General features: G+C 43.3%; 1 protein-coding gene across 1 annotated transcript; it reads left to right on the top strand.

The window, feature by feature from the left end:
- Positions 1 to 2,044: 2,044 nt before the first annotated feature.
- On the top strand, positions 2,045 to 9,251 carry T265_09715 (hypothetical protein; the record flags this gene model as incomplete). Its single annotated transcript, XM_009175876.1, has 5 exons — positions 2,045 to 2,297; positions 2,432 to 2,611; positions 4,133 to 4,318; positions 6,855 to 6,960; positions 9,101 to 9,251. The coding sequence occupies 5 exons, from the start codon at positions 2,045 to 2,047 to the stop codon at positions 9,249 to 9,251; spliced, it is 876 nt and encodes a 291-aa protein (XP_009174140.1).
- Between the last annotated feature and the right edge of the window lie 4,456 nt (positions 9,252 to 13,707).

Raw genomic sequence — 13,707 nt, 5'->3', positions numbered from 1 at the left:
CGATTCGGTATCAATAAGAACATCAGGTGGAAAGGAGTTCGTGTCCGGTGACCACTGGTTAAGTCTCGAGAGGGAAACTGCTGAGCATTACTCATCAGCCTTTGTAGTAGTGTGTAACATCAAAACTAACCATAGTTGTTTTTGCTCTGTCAGCTGAGGTAAGTGACCTTTCCTTTTTAAAACTTTGATTCATTCGGTAATTTTCCACACCGTGCTTAGCAGGATGTCTCAGTCCGAACAATGAGATTTTCCTAGATAAACTTAGAGAATAGCAACAGACTTTAAGTGAAAGTCGTAAAAACGATCATCACGTTTGTTTCTATTTAAATCAGCTTTCTCCAGGCGATTTGCTCGCATTTTCCGAGACACTCAGTAACGAAACTGAGAGGTATTGATTTTGCTTGTTCGCAGAACAGGAAATAATGGTGACAGAAACAACGCCCGATCGTTTGGAGTCGTTTACGAAACAACACAAACTAAGCGGTTACACACTACTAGAACCGGAGAGTAAAAATCTCGTTTTCACAGAATGTTTTGAAAATCTAACGTTTTAGAGCGTCCTGTTGAACTTTTCTGGGCGTTATTAGAATAATGATCGAAAAAAAACAAGAATTACAGGTGATCCCCATACTTCGACACTTTGTCAGTCGCTACTCGCATAATACGTCAGTAGTATATACCGTTACGTTGTTATTATTCAAGCTGCAAAACGCGAGGCCTATCTAACTAAGTAATATTCTGTGGCTTTGCCACTCATCTATCCACCCAATTAGAACTGACGGAAATCGTTCACTAAGATACAATAAAATTTATCTAACTAATATTCTGTGGCTTTGCCACTCATCTATCCACTCAATTAGAACTGACGGAAATCATTCACTAAGATCTGTCTTTTACAAGTCATCTGGTTAATACCAGGGTGAGCAACTTGTTTGATTCAACTGTTTTGGTGCAATTAATCTGGTCTGGTTTGATTTGATTTGCTTAGGTGTGCTTTGCTCATCACTAAAACCCTGAGATTTGGATTGCACTGTAGGATTAGAAAGGAGCTGATTGGGTCAATCGAGTGGCCAGTATCAAACAAATGTCTGGTTACTGACGATTTCCCCTTCAGCTAAATGCTTTTTCTGACAGCAGTTGGATTACATAATCTAAGTTCGCCCCCCCCCTTTACCACAACCAAAGCAGTAAACGTTTTTCAGTTACAATTTTGGGGTTTTGCGGGATAGGTATTTTGTTCATAGCCACACCACTGTCGTTTGAACGGCCGTGTTCCTGTTATGGCGCAGCTATTCCAGTGAGTCCACACCAAAGGAAGCACTGGACTCGAGTTTCGCTCTTATTAGAGCTCATCACGTCTAAACAGGCGAATTCAGCTGCGTTCAACGTGCGATGCTGGAGTAGTGGTTACACGCTCGCCTCGCATGTCAGATGTCCGGGGTTCAAATCCCGGCACGGCCATTGGATATGCACTGCTGATGAGCTCTAATAAGAGCGAAACTCGAGTCCAGTGCTTCCCCTTGGTGGGGACTCACCGGCATAGCTACGCCATAACAGGAACACGGCTGTTTTTCAGTTAGCCTGGTGCTGGTTCATTTGTGTTAACTTAGCTCGTTTTACCACCCATGATCCATATTTTGTCAGGGAAATCACGTACATTCATGCATAAGAATCAACCCGATTGGCAACACATATTTTGACTGGTTTTCTCACACTAATCCTTTGGACCGACAATAACTTCCTGTTGTAATTATTGCTTCAAAACGTTTGGCGAACCTAGTTCCTTTATTCAACAATTTTGGGACGAAACATCGAGACAAAGTTCTAAATCAGAGACTGGTCGCGCAGCCACGTGTAACCAGCTGCCCTTTGAAAAAAATTTGACGACCATTGACGAAATCTTTTTGGAATTCGCGCCGTGAAATCGTTGCAAACAGGTGTACAACAAGTAGAATGCTAACAAACAACTGGCGCACCCAATAATCGGACAGAACAACAGTCTGGTCAGGATCTGTTGAACAGCATAGTTGAAGGACAGAGCAAAATGTGGAAAAGCTGGTTGTTACCCAACAAGGTGAATGATTCAGCACAGTCCGCGTCTTTGACCAAGAACACGTGTATTCGGTCAGACGTACTGAGACTAGTCACAGTACGGCGAACATATGCGTCGGTTACACACATTTTGACCGACCATGGGACTTTCCAAAGATCCGGCTTGACCGATAATGAACGGATAACTAGACCTGACACTGGATTGCGTTTTATTCCCGCTATTCTCTCAGTTCCGCTTCTTGCAAGTATGCACCGACACCTCGGCTTCACTTGAGATAAAAGAGCTTACAGTGAATCATCTTCAGTCAATAATCCACATTACCTTCTCGTTACTTGTGAAAGAATGAAGGCCTTTACTCCTGGGTTATCTATTAGAAAGCGCCAAGTGAACAGTTACAGATTATTCGACAGGGGAGTAAAACTCTCATATGCATCTTGTTTACAAAAACTGAATATCAATTTTCTCCTCGAACGCGTCTTCCTGAACTTTCCTGGATATTTATTGACTGTTGCTCAATTCCAAGCAAATGCGACTCTACGAACTCTGCAACAGACTTCAGTTTTCAAGAGAGGCGAAGCGGAGTTACGAGGATACATACTACTTTCCCCCCATCAGTAATATTCACCGTTACAGTTGAATAGCATGAGCTACGCTGGGAAAGCTCTATGTGTTGATGGGTCTCTCATCACGCTTGCATTTGGTTCACTGTTCCCTTTGTGGAAACCTGCTTCTGGAAGCAGCGGTGACCGGGAATTGATAGAACTTGTGCATCTGATCTTTGAAGCACCGTATTCTTGAATTTAAAAGAAGTAACCAAAACGCATATCAACCCAACAAAACTAGCTCTTGGTAAACAACGCGATGGAATTCCCGAGGCCACAATCGATGACACTATAACCTAGTTTTCAGTTGTGTAAGCCACCGCCGTGTGCTGACTTTGCTTTGAGTTGAAATGAGGAAATGTATCAGTAAAGAAAAATACAGTTTTAGAACAAATGTACAATTAGATCGCCTACTTGAAAATTACGTAAATCTTCACCAATGTTGAATCAGGACCACTGATTGCGGAAATGTCGGTGGATAGACTGATCAACTGTTATCAGAAAGGAATGTCCAACTATTGAATAGCACATCAAATCAATCAATCAAGTAGAAACTAACGCTATTATTCGATCATACTTTGAGCTATTTGAGCATGTTGGATGCACGCTTTACCTGTGCGTTCCTACGTATAATGATTGTCTTTAATTTGATTGGTATAACGGACGCCATCGTATTCAGCAGTTTTCGTTCTTTCTCCAGATTGGCCTATACAATGGTTGTGATGCTTTGTGGCTTTGAAATCCTTTAATCTGTTTGTTTGCTTCGCTCGTGAGATTATACATTCTATTGGTCTATTTCATATGCACGGTTCATCGCTCCACGGAAATCGTTCGCTCTGATTGGTAGTTCTTCTCCGCAGAAAGCGTGTTGTTCTTCACACAGTGGATATATCTGATGCGTCGGTTAAGGTCATGAGTCATTTTTGTGGCACATTTGTTGATGGTATTTTTGATGTATCGACTGATTTCGGTATTTTTCGTGCAGTATCTTATCCCTGATCCAGTTGCCTGACATCTACGGTTTTAGGCATAGAGCCTCTGGAGTGTCCTTGGGAAATGCGAACCAATAAGCGTCTAGAAACCCCTAATCACCGTTAGCCAACCACATAAGGGATGTGAAATGTTGTGGGCTAAACCATACGCCGCCACCTAAGATTTAACAGGCGATAAATGGCTGAGAAACATTTTGGGAATCGACTGTCAAGAAATTCTGCAACGTAACTAATGCGATATCTTAAATGCGATATCTTAATCTTGGAAAAATGAGTGCAACCAGTTTTGTATCCACTGCGCTCCTCTACAACAGGTTAAACTGGCGTCCAATGGGCTAAATCAGGCTGAATCATGATTCTATTTTCGTGACCAGCTGATCTGAGTAATTTCAAATACGCATGAATCAATAGTGACAACCCTGTTTGAAAAGCCAAGGAGCAAGAATTGGTTCTACATCTTACATCTTTTCACAACCATCTTACAGCTTCTCTGGGCGAATTCCACACAGCTCTACGCATGCTGATACCAACCGTCAAACCTCGGCCAGAAACTGGGGCCAACAAGGATATGTTAGTTCTCCGGATCGCGATAGGCTTAATTGCTTGTTGTGTTCCAGTCGCTATCATTTTTGGATTCATCCTCGGCCGGCGAAACTACAAGCCCCAACGTGGTGGGTATCAAGCTACCGGACTGGAGAGTTTGCGAGCCTTATCAGACACACACCAAGCGGCCGGCTATCAAGCCCTCCCCTCGGGAACCCCAATTTGGACACCAGTTCGAGGATGTCTGGTCGAACATTCCATTCCGTCTGACGACGAACGTGCGCTCGGACCAAGTCCAGTTTACCTACGTGTACCTACGTGCTCCAGGAACAATTGTATCAATGCCATCGCAAGACCAGATACGATTGATAGACTGATGCGTCAAGCAACCCCCATAATGGGACTTTTCAAACCGCCTCCTGCTCAAACGCTGGTTTCCATTTCATCAGATCCACTGTCGTCCTCTCTGATACCCATGTCTGTCATGCACAATCAATTGGATGTGTAAATTGTGCGCACTCGTAGAGCGCACTATCTATCTACTTACCCAAGAGTCTTGAATAGTGATTATAGTATTAAAAACCTATGTTTTTACTCCACATTCTATCTCTCTAACTCGTGATAGCGGGTCGATAAAGTGGAGGTGCAGGCATAATAAACTAAAATGAGCCAATTGGTGTCATATCTACCTCCTAACCGTGGTTATGTTAGCTAGTAGAAGGAAACCTTTAGAACAGTTGTTTACCTAAGAAGAAACAAAGTGGACTGGACAGACTTGAAGCAAACACGCCATGTCATAGAAATTGTGTAATGTTCACGGTGAAAACTTTGTGGACGCAACACACTTTTTCTTGAGAGATTGTTGTAACCTGTCTTGTCAACAAGTATAAGAACTCAGTTGGTAAATGAGGTAATATATTTTATCTACCCTAAACCTACTTTCCGGAGATTTGCTTTTTTGAAACATCAGAACTGATTCATGACAAATTTTCAACCTGAGTGAGTTGTTTCCGTGTTATATCTCCTCTCAAGGGTGAGACATTACGTTTGCTTTCCTAGCAAGCGGCTCCTACTCTATTCAGGGCTGGTATCTGGTTTTCTGAGGAAAACTCCGCTATGCTACTCATGACATTAGGGTAGGCTCTATTCCGATCCCTACTTTTGGGTCATCCATACGAGGTACTGACTTTTAAGTAGCTTAAATAGAGCCTTGTCGCCCTTCAGGTTCATACATCTTGTGTGGGTTGGTGTAGTTTCATCTGAATTGAACGGATGCTAACATAATTAAAACTGTATTGTCTTGTGAACTCATAATGTTAGCACAACTATTCGCCCACGATATGAAGGGGAACAAAAGGTTTTGTAATGCACCACATCCTATGTGGTTTCAAAAGATGGATCGATAAAATCGTCTGAATGACTCAACCTGGCATTTGAAATGTGTTGAGGGTAAGCACGTCATCTCTAGCAAGTAGTGTTCCGTGTTTTCAGCTCACATACAGCATGGTGAGTTACGTCAGATGTATATAGATACTCTGGCTTTCCTGTCGGCTCATCAAGATTGTTCTATCGAGATGTCCTGTGAGAAAGTCAATGAGTTAAACTAAAATTTGATCTTGGGATTCCAATGGTTACAATCCAAATTTGTTTGCCGCGAAAGTTCGTCGAACCATGATTGCACAAATGATCTTGGGGCCACACGAACTACCCAAATCTTCCAGTTTTCAAGAGATTTCATGCAGTCAGTGAAGCCGATGTATTCTGAAACTCCTAGAAGGTCGGTACACCTGTTTCGTTCGTATTCATTCATATTAAACAATGAGCATCTCACGAAACTCAGAGAATTTGGAATGTGCGACCATCTTGCCAGAAGTTGAACACTTCACCGCAGACACTTTCACACAGACGTGACATGGTACCACCCTCGCTAGATCATTAGAAACCTTGTCACTCTTAAGGTCCATACATTACGTTTAGTTTGGTGCAATTTCACTTTGAGGCCAAGCGAACCAAACAAATCTTCCAGTCTCCAGAAGATATTTCATGTCAGTGAAGCTAGTCTATACTGAAATTCCTAGAAGTACCTTATTCATTGTTATTTAGCATTGCGATTCTCATGAAACTCTGAGAATTCGGAACCCGTAATCGTCTTTTCAGTGGTTTTACAAAGATTGGCTGATCACCAATGTGATTAGCTTTCACGTAGACAGGGCACCGATGCCACCGATTCTACATTCAGGGTAACCACATCAGGTGGTCAGGCTACGTGACTGGCTACTCGAGTCTTCGCTTCTCAGCTTCGTTAGACAGAGATACAGCTGAAATTCTTCAGAACATTAAAGACGTAAAACATTTTCGTTGCTGAACGTAACCAGAGCAGCGTGGTCTAGGTAAAATAGTGTTTGCCGAACAAATTAATATAGCTTATGTTGTCTGCTACTAGATTTAAAAAACGGCCTGAAATGGCTGCTTGAATCGAGAGGAATCACTGAAAATGACGGCAACGTTTTTGCCAACTTTGTGAAATGTCACGTGACCCAGCAATACCACAAGGGCAATGAAAACTTGGTAAACACGTATATCGTATCACTTCGCTTTTTATAATGACCACGAATACGTCAAAATGGAGTTGGTTGCATTAAACGATAAGTGTTCGAAAGCCAGCCGTCCCTAATAATCGAACATCACATCATTTGGACGGATGTGTCACGTGCAGAACACGGGCCGAACGAACGCATGCCCTGATTGGTCAGAATGCCAGCCAATCGGAGTCGAGCATCTTTGACTTGACGCATCTCTCCCCCTCTCGGAGATTCTGGCACGATCTTGTGGAACACTCTGTGACTACCCTATAAATACAGCTGTAATAATTTCCCTTTGTCTCCATAAAGGGCTGTGCAGAGCTACCGTGCCTTTTGATGTACCATAGTGGGCGGAGCAGGAAGCCAAGGGATCGATACAGAATTACACTACAATTCAGCGAGACACAACAATATATTACCAAAATTTCCTTGGTAATCAGCGACACCCATTATCCATGTTTGTATTTCTTGGTCTCAGAAAAAAGCCTGTCGATGATTCACAGCAAATCAACCAGTTGATTTACCAACTCGTTTAGAGCTATGCAATAATAGATGGGGGATTTGATCAAACCAGTTCTGTCGACTTGTATAATGATTGTAGATGTCAGTTATCAGTGTTTGTCGATCATATCAAAGACGATGATTGCTATGGATTCTCAACCGTGTAGGTGAGTTGATAGCTTATCAGTAGTAAAATGCCAGTGTGAATAGTCGCCGCTGTGACATGTGGCATGCGGTCCACCATGGCCGCAACCTATTCCCACAACAGTAGCCTGCATGTGGAGCCCAAGTGTTGGAAACCGAGTTCATACACTGAAACCATATACTCTGAGGAACCTATGAACGCACCTAACAAATGGTATGGACGAATAGAGACATCTGTTCCGGTGGGGTTGACCATAATACAGCGTGAGGCAGAAGCTCGGGGACTCGGGACTCCATCGACCGGGGGGACAGAGACGCCGCGGCTTGACGTCCCAGCACGGCATCCATCCACGTGTCCAACATTTGATGAGCCGCAAATATCTTCTGATATTTCTGTCTGCGTAAGGTCTTTTAATCAGGTCACACGTCCCAACGAAATATCGATTGTCTACAAGGGACGGCATGACACAATTCGAGTTTACTGCTTCCCGCTTTGCATGCGGACCAACAATAATTATCTCGAGAGAATAGCCGATTATTCAAACCGTACAAGTCTTACAATTACTACATTTCAGTGCGGTATGATTCAGATGTAGCCGCGTTTTTTGACTGCTTTTTAAATGCATCACCTGGAAGTCATTCGATAATGCGTGAGAACAAACGACGGTTTGGAATAATCTGCAATGAACTGATCTCTAGAATGAACCCAAATATGGATGAGAATTTTGCGGTGTATGAGGAGCATAGCTTGATTGAACCACAATTCAAGCTGCGTCCGTATTGATCTCTCACAAACTTGGTGATCAATCATTCGTTTATTTTAGTTTCTATAATCGTTTGTGGTTCACCAGTCACAGGTTTTTTGCTAATCACTTAACATACTTTCCATCACAAAGTAGCCAATCGACTTCAGTATGCACTGTGCCGCTCACAACTTCGAAAAGTTCTTTTTAGGGACGGAATGCTTGAACAACAAGATCATTTTTGATGTTACTTGAAAGTCATCTATTGAATGCAAACGAGTCTCTCTGTAAATGAGTGTATATGAGTTCAAGTAGATCATAAGGTTGACGGAAACTCGGGGACTGCGCCTACCTGATGAGCCCCAAGAAAGGCGAAACCGGCCGTGGGCTGTCGAAGAGTTTTCAGCAACCTTGTCGGCCTGTGTGCAGCACATTCAGTTGTAGAATATCACAAACGAGAGATTCAGTTGAGCCCCTCATGAAAACCAAATTGAAAAATCAAATATCTCAAGGCTGAGAAACGGAGATTTTTGTTGCCGACACCCTTTGCTGATCTATATTCACAAAGCAACCATTGCACCTCCATGTCGATGAATAGTTTGTATTCAGGCTGGACGAAGCACAGACGGCAGTCGCGTGGGTATTCCTTATCTGTGATTGGTGGTTGCCGACACCCGTTGCTGATTTATATTAACAAAGCAACAATTGCACCTCCACGTCGATGAACAGTTTGTATTCACGTTGGACAAAGCACAGACGGCAATCGCGTGGGTATTCCTTATCTGTGATTGGTCAGTTCATCCTGCTCGTGTTTTGTATACGGATCTATAGTACGTAGCCATCTTTCTGATGTCATTCAGGATAGGAATAGGCCCTTGGATCAGAAGTCCCATGTCCCGTCAAAGCAGATATTAGAATAACGTTTGGTATAACTTGTGAGAACCATTGTTCTCAACCAACATTCACGGACCGGTGGCCTGGCAGCTGCATTATTGCAGATCTCTGGGGAGTTTAAAATGCAACGAAACGACTCAATATCGGACCCTGACCGCTGCGAAACTGTGAATCCCTTCTCCAATATCCCGGGATAAATCATTTATGTCTGAGAATGATGCACGTTTGTTGCTATATCATCAACATATGTCATCCGTTATCAACTTTAAGGGTTGCCTCTGCCCTCGCGTGAACCGAAATACGATAGTCGCCTCTGCTTCTTCATTCGCGTCAACAAGAGCTTACGAAAGTCTGTTAGACTTTGATTTTCACTTGATTTAAAAGAGTTGAGATACGATTCAAAGCCGATTACACGTGCCGATGTAGTGAACCCTGAAAACCTCCTAATAGGGTGTCCACAGCTTGACAAATTCATCCGATGGTCGATCTATTAATCTGACCCCTAAAGTCAATATAAGTATGGGAAGAAGTTTCACCAGTTTCGGCCCGATCGGTCCAGAAAGTCGCATAGGAGTTGAGCGGCTAAGTAAAATTGTGAAGAGAAATGTACTGTCACTGTATGTCAGACCGCAGTAGGGCTCATATGACATGTGAAAGAAACGGGAAACGTTTAACCTCATGGGCTCCTTAGAAAATCGATCAACTGTAGCACCGTTACGGGTGCCTAACTGCCACGCCACCGCAAGAAAGCACGAGGTTTAGGACACCGCCAGGTTGCCGAAGCCATGACAGGGGAATTCGAGAGGCGATGATCGGGTCCGAACAACGGAACTGATCCACCTCGCCTTTATATGCGTGCTGGAAATTTGACAAACGTCTTGAAGAACAAACGAAGGGAGTCCAGAACTGGAATAGGCTGCGTAGTTTCCGTACTCATCAACGCCTCGTCGGTAAGATTAGGTAAACTTAGAAAGATGGTTGCTGAAAAGACAAGTGGTATGAGTTTGGTTCCACATTTTTCCGCTAAAGTGGATGGAATACCTCTTGTCTGCACGAAAGTCTAGTCGAACAAAAACATAATATGGGTGAAAAAGTCCAAACCCAATGCATTAGCAACGTTGTGGTTTATTCCTTAATGCTTTGTGGAGACTTTTTTTATGCGTGCTAAATCCAATCAATCAATCAATTAAGGGAAACAATCACGCAACTATTCTACATCAATAACAAAACAGCATATACATTTCTGTAAAATGTATGTCTAGACTGTTGAAAGCTTTCGAACGGTAACGGTACTCATCGACTTCACCTGAAAAATCCTCATTACATTGAATGATTCCAGGCAAAGGTAACAAATTCATCTACACCGCTGATATACATGTTTCCGCAGTAAGTCAAAAATAACTCTTATCGGCTAATTGAATTTACCGGTCCAGTGAGCTGCACAAACCACCGTCGATCGGTTGACATAAGACTCTCATAGTCGCCGCTGGCTATACGTTAGACAGTCAGACGAATATCTCATGAAATGTTCACATCTGGCATTTACGTAAGCTGGCGTTCACTTGGTTTACTGCTAACCGCACTCATGCGCGCGCGCCGATTTTTCCATCTGGCGTTCTTGTTGTCAGTTTCTATCCAGATCGCCTGAGTGAGTATGTGGAGGTGTAGGCACGTCGGAATGACTGTGATAAGCCAGCACTACGTCCCTTCCCCGTCCACCTTTACTCTTTTCTTTACAGTAAATCTTCCAAATAAATCATAGTTTTACGGCAGTGAAGCATCAGTGTTGAGCACTGATATCATGCTGTCGATGATGACCTGGGGAAATGATCGATCAGGAAACATGGCTTCTGTATGATGGACGGGTTTTACGTATACCTGTCTGGTTGGATCAAAGCGATGACGTGATCTGTAGTGGAAGCCAAGCGCGAAAGATCATGGATTGCTTTCGAGGACGTCTACAGAATAAAACGATTACGTAGAGCTGGAGTACTTGGGCTGCAATCCGCAGTTCCTGAGAAGACCACCGTTCGGCTAGAGGCTCTGTAGGATATGGTTGGCAACTGATATCAGTTTCCACCTAGACTGTTTGGGTAGTAATTTGACAAATGACCTGTGGTGGTGAAGTGTTGAAGCACTGATGTCTTGCCACAAATTTATGCTGGTCGATGCGCTTGACGACTGTTACAAGCGAAGTTGCTGGTATCACCAAACAAGGAAAGGCAAGCGCCGCGTATGCATTTCGCACCATCATCTCTATGCAAATATCTACAAACAGGGTGGATGGATGGCCTTATGTTTTGGCTTCAAACGGCGACCTTTGTAAGACCCCCCCCCTGGGTACGTAAATTCAGATGTCAGAAGTTTAGCTCTTCTAACCGTACTAGGAGCCTTTCGACCTATTTTTAGTACCTTATTGACGAAAGTCTCAAACCGATGTATTCAGATTCAAGGATTAGTCGTTCTTTGTCTAATTCCTACTGAAAAAGGAATGAAACTTCTGCGCCACTCATTTTGAAACGCGGTGCTTACGTCTTTTTTGTTCGGGTGTGACCCGGCGACCAGTTTTCACAATCGACACTGGTAGATTAATGTGATGTCATCCCTCGCCTGTTTTCCGCCAGACCATCTGCGTAACAACGTAACAGACCCCCAAAGTCCCCCTCGTTCTTTACCGGGCGCGTCAGATCACTAGAAGGACCCATTCGGTAATTCTAACGAAGTCTGTTCCAGAATTGGACACAACATGTGCGTTTCCCTTGGATTTATGACATGAGCGAATTAGTTTCGACAGAATCAGGGACTGTCTGATTGGTCAGGTCCTCACCACAACTAGTACTAGAAAGAAGGCCTTCGTTGCAGAGCTATTTTGTAGAAAATGCCAACTGAACAGTTATAGACTATTGGACAGGGGAGCAAAACTCCCATATGCATCTTGTTTACAAAACTGAACATCCATCTTCTCCTTGAACGCGTCTTCCTCAACTTTCCTGGATATTCAATGACTGTTACTCAATTCCAAGCAAATGCTACAGAGCGACTCCACAAAGCCCGTGATAGACCTCACTTTTCAAGAGACCCAAAGCGGATTTATGAGAGAACATACTACTCAAATGCCCCCAATCAGCAGTATCACCGTGACACTAGTGTACTGGTTTATTTGATTTAAGTGGATAACACAACGCAAATCCTTGTTACCGGTGAGACGGCGAGACATTGTTTTTTCAGCCCACTAGGATGCCAAGAACAACTTGTCAGACCACGGTATCAGGGAAACCAGTAGCATAAGTGTGGTGATTCGAATACTAAATAGCTAGGCAGCAATCACTTCGGATATGCAGTCTTGTTCCCAACGGTGGTCGGATGTGTTCCAAATTCATCAGACTTTGAAATCAAAGAAGGTGAGGAGGTCCAGATCACTCGGTTCACTATCATCAGTGCAGAAGAGCAAAAGATGGAATTCACTATAGTCCAAGTCACAACAAAAGACACTCGATCGCTCAAAATCTCTTTTCTTTGGCAAATTAGCTGCACGTGGTCGATCGCGATGGCGATGTCAATTTTGATTCTTACACCAAGATGAACAGTTATCGTTCCTGGCTGTCAACGAAGCTCAGGTAAAGCACATTGCAAGATAGATTCTCTATCGACTGAACTGTCCAAATAGTAGGACCATATATCCTTACTCAAAGTTTTCTTCGCAAGTGAGCCTGCTTTGCTAAGTTCGTGCAATTTGGATTCAAGTAGAACATAAAGTTCACGGGAACCCGGCGACTGCACCTAGCTGATGAGCCCCAAGATGGACAAAACCTGTCGTGATCTGTTGCAGAATTATCAGCAACCTTATTAGTAGTGCATTACGTCTATGCATGTATCGCGATATCTCGAATGTCGTAGTAACTGAAACACGAGGCGGCCTGGTGCAGCACATTCAGTTGCCTGAAAACATCACAAACGAGAGATTCAGCTGGGTTCCAGGTGAGTCTCTCGAGAAAAACAAATCCGTTTGCAAATGGTTATATTACCCCCACAAAATAAGAATAACTGGACGGTAATTGTACATGTACCGTAGACTGAAAGGAAAAAACGGGAACGTACGCTTGGATATTCCAAGGAAATCCAACATTTTGCTGACAAGGAGACAAACGAGACCCAATGCGAATTTCGCCAGTGTTTTTGCATTTTGTTTGAACTGGTTCTGATACATTTCATAAAAGAAAACTACTCACAAGGTTGCTGAGAACTCTTCGACAGCCCATGACCGGTTTCGCCCTTCTTGAGGCTCATCAGGTAGGCGCAGTCCCCGAGTTTCCATCAACCTTATGCTCTACTCTGGTCCTGTTCCGCACCACTAAGAGAACAGTAGATGATCTTATGGACTTGCTGTGTACCAAGTTAGTGACACTGAGAACTTCAGCTGTATGGGAGCTATATTCAGTGGAGATTTTTTCCCTTTGTGGAGGCCAATCTACGCTGAGGAGCATTGTACATGGTTTTCATTTTTAGTAAGAACCCCCAACAGTGATCATTTTATACAACTCCAGTTGATGGTCTCGAACTTGCGACCTTTCAATGAAATGCACAATCATTCGGCCTTGAACACAAGTGTGAATCAAAAGGAATCGAATAAAATTAAAGACGAAATGGGAAATA

This window comes from Opisthorchis viverrini (genome assembly GCF_000715545.1).
Source record: "Opisthorchis viverrini unplaced genomic scaffold opera_v5_305, whole genome shotgun sequence".
NCBI classification, from domain to species: domain Eukaryota; kingdom Metazoa; phylum Platyhelminthes; class Trematoda; order Opisthorchiida; family Opisthorchiidae; genus Opisthorchis; species Opisthorchis viverrini.
The sequence above is the reverse complement of the archived record's forward strand: the minus strand, read 5'-3'. Positions and strand labels throughout refer to the sequence as shown.